At 32.9% G+C, this 5,123-nt stretch overlaps 1 protein-coding gene across 1 annotated transcript; it reads left to right on the forward strand.

Annotated features, from left to right (window-relative positions):
- Positions 1 to 4,340: 4,340 nt before the first annotated feature.
- On the forward strand, positions 4,341 to 5,110 carry LOC108772018 (uncharacterized; the record flags this gene model as incomplete). The annotated part of the gene is made up of 2 exons (XM_018537462.1): positions 4,341 to 4,763; positions 4,820 to 5,110. Coding segments are annotated over 2 exons (714 nt in total), but the record flags the coding sequence as incomplete, so codon positions are not given.
- Positions 5,111 to 5,123: the final 13 nt, after the last annotated feature.

Consider the following 5,123-nt stretch of genomic DNA (forward strand, 5'->3'; position numbering starts at 1 on the left):
CTTCCATTCCCTGCCTAAAATACATAAGCCTGATTATCCTTTAAGAGTAATAGTTTCTTCTGTTGGTAGCCCATTACATGCGTTAGCGACCAGAGAACAACTCAGTACTTTATAATTACCATTACCCGTACTCAACTTAACGAAGGAAATCCGCATTGCCTCAATAATACAGATCTTCTAATAATTAAGATAAAAATAAATATATTTATATGCAAATTAATAATAAAAATGATTAAACGGAGAGCTTCTCTTTTTATTTTCCTTCTAGCCTCTTTAATCTAATCAATATAATTTCGTTTGCATTTCCTTACTAAATCCGGACATAACAAACCATTACTAACTCAGTTTTAACACATATAATTATACGAGCGTTACAATAGAGGGGTTATTACAAAATAATAAAATCTTCCTGATAAAACTCTACTTCTTTTAATTTACATAATATTTACGATATAATATTATTTATGCTGATGTAATAATCAAATACATCAAATAATATTTTTAAAAAGTAAATGGAAATAAAATAAGAAAAGTACAAAATGTCAGAAGATGAAGTCGTAGGAGTTAAAATACAAGTAATAAAAAATTTATATATAGTTAGAAAGAGAGATCCAAATTTAAAAAGTTGACATTTACAAAGAACTCAGATAGCAAATTCATGTTATTTATCGTCATCTTAATGATGTCTTTAAAATTATTTTAATATTAAAATGATGAGAAATAATGTTAATTTACTATTGGAAAAGAAACAGTATTTGGAAAAGTTTATTATACACTTCAAGACACCGACTTCCCATCAATCGTAAAAGGTTAAAACAAAGTTCACATGTTGCATATAGTTGGATGAGGTCATGATCAAATGTATCACGCGAAATTCTATGTCAATTTACATATTTAATTCATATTCCTTAAATGTTTTTTAAGATAAACTGAAAGGATTAAACACGCTTCTACGTGTAACATATATTAAAGGCAAAGCCATAATGTATGTTGTTGCCGGTAAAATACACATTCGTATTTTCATCTAATCTTTATTGACATAATAGGCAACAGAGCTCCTCCTCTAATAACTCCTTTTCCTATCTGCGATTGTATTGTGTATATATATATATTAGGGGGTTTCGCTCCATAATCCCCCATTAGGAGCTTGGCCTTCTCCTGAATTTTCTCCATCATTCTCCATGCAGTACTTCCTAATGACCCGAGATGAGAGAGCTTCGCCCTTTCCTCGAATACATCGGCATATGCGTAATTCTATCATTCTCATTATAAGACACATACCGAAGAAAAGATAATTACAACTTTGTATTTATATATGAGAAATATATTTATTTCACTGTGTGTGTGAATTATTAAAATACGGCGAAATAACATTTTATTGTTTATACCAAATAAGCCTCCCATTTAGTTTTTTAAATACAATTAATGAGATATATTATATTTCACAGAAATGTATTTTTCGTTATTACAATAAATTCTTTTAAACTTATAAATACTGAACGAAACGTCATACATAACATTTGTTTCGTAATATTTTATTATCTTTCTCTCACTCAGTGAGATTACGCATACAACTACGTTATACTTTTAATCAGATTTAATAACATCTGTAATTATAAAACCAATCATAACTATTCCTTTGAAGAATGATACATATAGGGCCTTATTAATTTTATTATTATTAAATTCGATCATAAGAATGCCGTGTAAACGTAGTAATTACATAGATAATTAAGTATGCGAGATATAGTCGGCATGTTTGAGAAGTGGGAACACAATGGATTTTTTATTCTGTCTCTAACAAAAGAAAGTGCCGGACGCGTATAGACATATTAGAAAGGGAACGAAAAATTCAATTTTAGTCCCTCCTTCGCATGCACTGGCTGGCAAAATCCTTTGTTAGCATATGGTATATATGCTCAATTAATCTATGCTGTGATACATGTACTTATACCCTTTGAGGGAGTTAAAGGGCTTCACCCTTTTTTAGATAGTGAAACTCCCCGTAGGGTGGTCACGGTGCAATACACAGCTGTTTCTACGCATACACAAAGCAAAGGTCCACATGAGTTTGTAATAACTTTCTACGCAATATTTTTATCTTTTTAATTGAAAAAGTTCATCATGTGTCAATTGATTCAATCTTAATGATACTGTATCTTGTCTTTGATTAGCGGCTTCACGTATTTTCTCGCAACCATTTATTGTACTAGTTAAGTTATAATCTTTTGATTGGCAAATAATACATAAGCTCTTGTCAAAATCTAAATTACTGATTTGAGACATAGTCAAAATACTAAATAATTCACCTATTCTCAAATACGTACTGTATCTCAAAGCTCCGACGGCGAATAAGGCTCCGCGCGATAAACAGACACATACAGGCAAGCGTCGCAAGCTCCGACGAGTTTAAATAAAAAAAAAGAAAAGAGAGTCGCCGCATCGCGCCGCGCCTTCTGCTTTATATTTTTCATTTCGTGTAAGATTTTAATAATGAAAAAAGTTTATATTTATAATTTTTTGCCTATAATTAATAATATCTAACTGTTGTAATTTACTAAAAAATCATAAAGACCACATACGTAGTCGTGCATGGATTTCGAGCTCAGCATTATTCATAATTGAATAATTTACAATTGGCACTTATAATACAAGTTTTAGTTGTATTTTTTCATGCGGAATCGAATTCCGAGCTTAGATTTATGTTAAAATATTTTTTTTCCGCCCAAAACACGAAAAACACGATTTTGCAAACTAAATTGTTAATAACAAAAAAATGAACAAGAATTCGGCGTGGTACCCTCGAAATTCGGATTCAGCGACCCAAAAAACATAAAGTTCACCCAAGGTACCGAGGGGACCTCAAAAAAAATACTCTATGGTCGCCAGCGCCCGGACTAAATATTTACGATATAATATTGTTTATGCTGATGTAATAATCAAATACATCAAATAATATTTTTAAAAAGTAAATGGAAATAAAATAAGAAAAGTACAAAATGTCAGAAGATGAAGTCGTAGGAGTTAAAATACAAGTAATAAAAAATTTATATATAGTTAGAAAGAGAGATCCAAAAAAGTTGACATTTACAAAGAACTCAGATAGCTAATTCATGTTAATTATCGTCATCTTAATGATGTCTTTAAAATCATTTTAATATTAAAATGATGAGAAATAATGTTAACTTACTATTGGAAAAGAAACAGTATTTGGAAAAGTTTATTATACACTTCAAGACACCGACTTTCCATCAATCGTAAAAAGTTAAAACAAAGTTCTCATGTTGCATAGTTGGATGAGATCATGATCAAATGTATCACGAAATTCTATGTCATTTTACATATTTAATTCATATTCCTCTTTTTAACAAATACCATTTCACACAGTAAATGTTTTTTAAGATAAACTGAGAGGATTAAACAGGCTTCTACGTAATGTATTAAAGGCAAAACCGTAATGTATGGTATGTTGCTGCCGGTAATATATACATTCGTATTTTCATCTAATCTTTATTGACATAATAGGCGACAGAGCTCCTCCTCTAATAACTCCTTTGCCTGTCTGCGATTGTATTGTGTGTATATATATATATATATATATATTAGGGGTTTCGCTCCATAATCCCCCATTAGGAGGGCTTAACCTTCTCCTGAATTTTCTCCATCATTCTCCATGCAGCGCTTCCTAATGACCCGAGATGAGAGAGCTTCGCCCCCTTCCTCGAATACATCGGCATATGCGTAATTCTATCATTCTCATTCTAAGACATATACCGAGAAAAAGATAATTACAAATTTGTATTTATATATGAGAAATATATTTATTTCACTGTGTGTGTGAATTATTAAAATACGGTGAAATAACATTTTATTGTTACCAAATAAGCCTCCCATCTAGTTTTTTAAATACAATTAATAAGATATATTTCATAGAAATGTATTTTTCGTTATTCTAATAAATTTTTCTAAACTTATAAATAATGAACGAAACATCATACATAACATTTGATTCGTAATATTTTATTATCTTTCTCTCACTCACAAGGGAACACAACCACGTCAACCAGTTGGATCTCTCCGATTTAAATGAGCTTTTAGCATGTTATTCTATAAACAAAAATAAGAGACACGTATTTTTTTATACGTGCGGAGTTGCATGTTAAGGGGGTAAAATCCTCCCTTCAAGAAAATCGGTTTTTTTCTTTCGAAGCGAATATCTTCGTAACTATATAAGAGATAGAAAAAAATTTCTACAATAAAAATTGAATAGTTGCAAGAGTATTTTACAACTATAATAAAAAAAATTTTTTTAAACTATTTATTTATTGTATACCTCACAGCATACAGACTAAGATGTCAGGGTGAGTGGAAGGAAACCAGGACTGGACATACAAGACTGGGACTTTCTGATAAACACCCTTTCAATCTAAAACAAGACAGGATCCCCAGAAAACACCAGTGGGTGAAGACTTTCAAAGTTAAAATACCGACTAGGGAGGACTGGAGCAAGTATAACTACAAAGCCAATCCAGAGGTAGACACTTGGTTCACGGATGGATCGGGAGCAAACGGTCGATATGGGGCAGGGATATTTGGGCCCAATATTAACCAAGAGGTAAGCATACCAATAGGTGAGCTGGCCACAGTGTTTCAGGCTGAAGTGCTGGCCATCCAAAAATGTGCGGAACTCCTGCTAAAGGAGAGAAATAGAAAACAAATACATATTTGCACGGATAGCAGAGCAGCTATTGGGGCACTTGCAAGTACCTCCACAGAATCATCTGTAGTATGGGACTGTATGCAACACTTATAACACTAGGGGTAACAAACAAGGTAACCCTAGTATGGGTCCCTGGACATCAGGGTATACCTGGAAATGAGAGAGCGGACGAGTTGGCAAAGCTGGGCACCGAAAAGGTCCCGGCTGAACGGATCGTCGGAGTCCCATTTTCAGCAGGAACAAAAACTATTAAAGAGTGGCTTGAACGGGAGCACTTGAACTCCTGGGAAGGGATAGAGGACTGCAGACGAGCCAAGCAACTCATGAAACTTCCAAAACCAGCAAGAACTAAAGAACTGCAGGCGATGGGAAAAGAGAAACTGAGCAGAGGCATAGGCCTCTT

Source organism: Cyphomyrmex costatus, unplaced genomic scaffold, assembly GCF_001594065.2.
Source record: "Cyphomyrmex costatus isolate MS0001 unplaced genomic scaffold, Ccosl1.0 scaffold1723, whole genome shotgun sequence".
Lineage (NCBI taxonomy): Eukaryota > Metazoa > Arthropoda > Insecta > Hymenoptera > Formicidae > Cyphomyrmex > Cyphomyrmex costatus.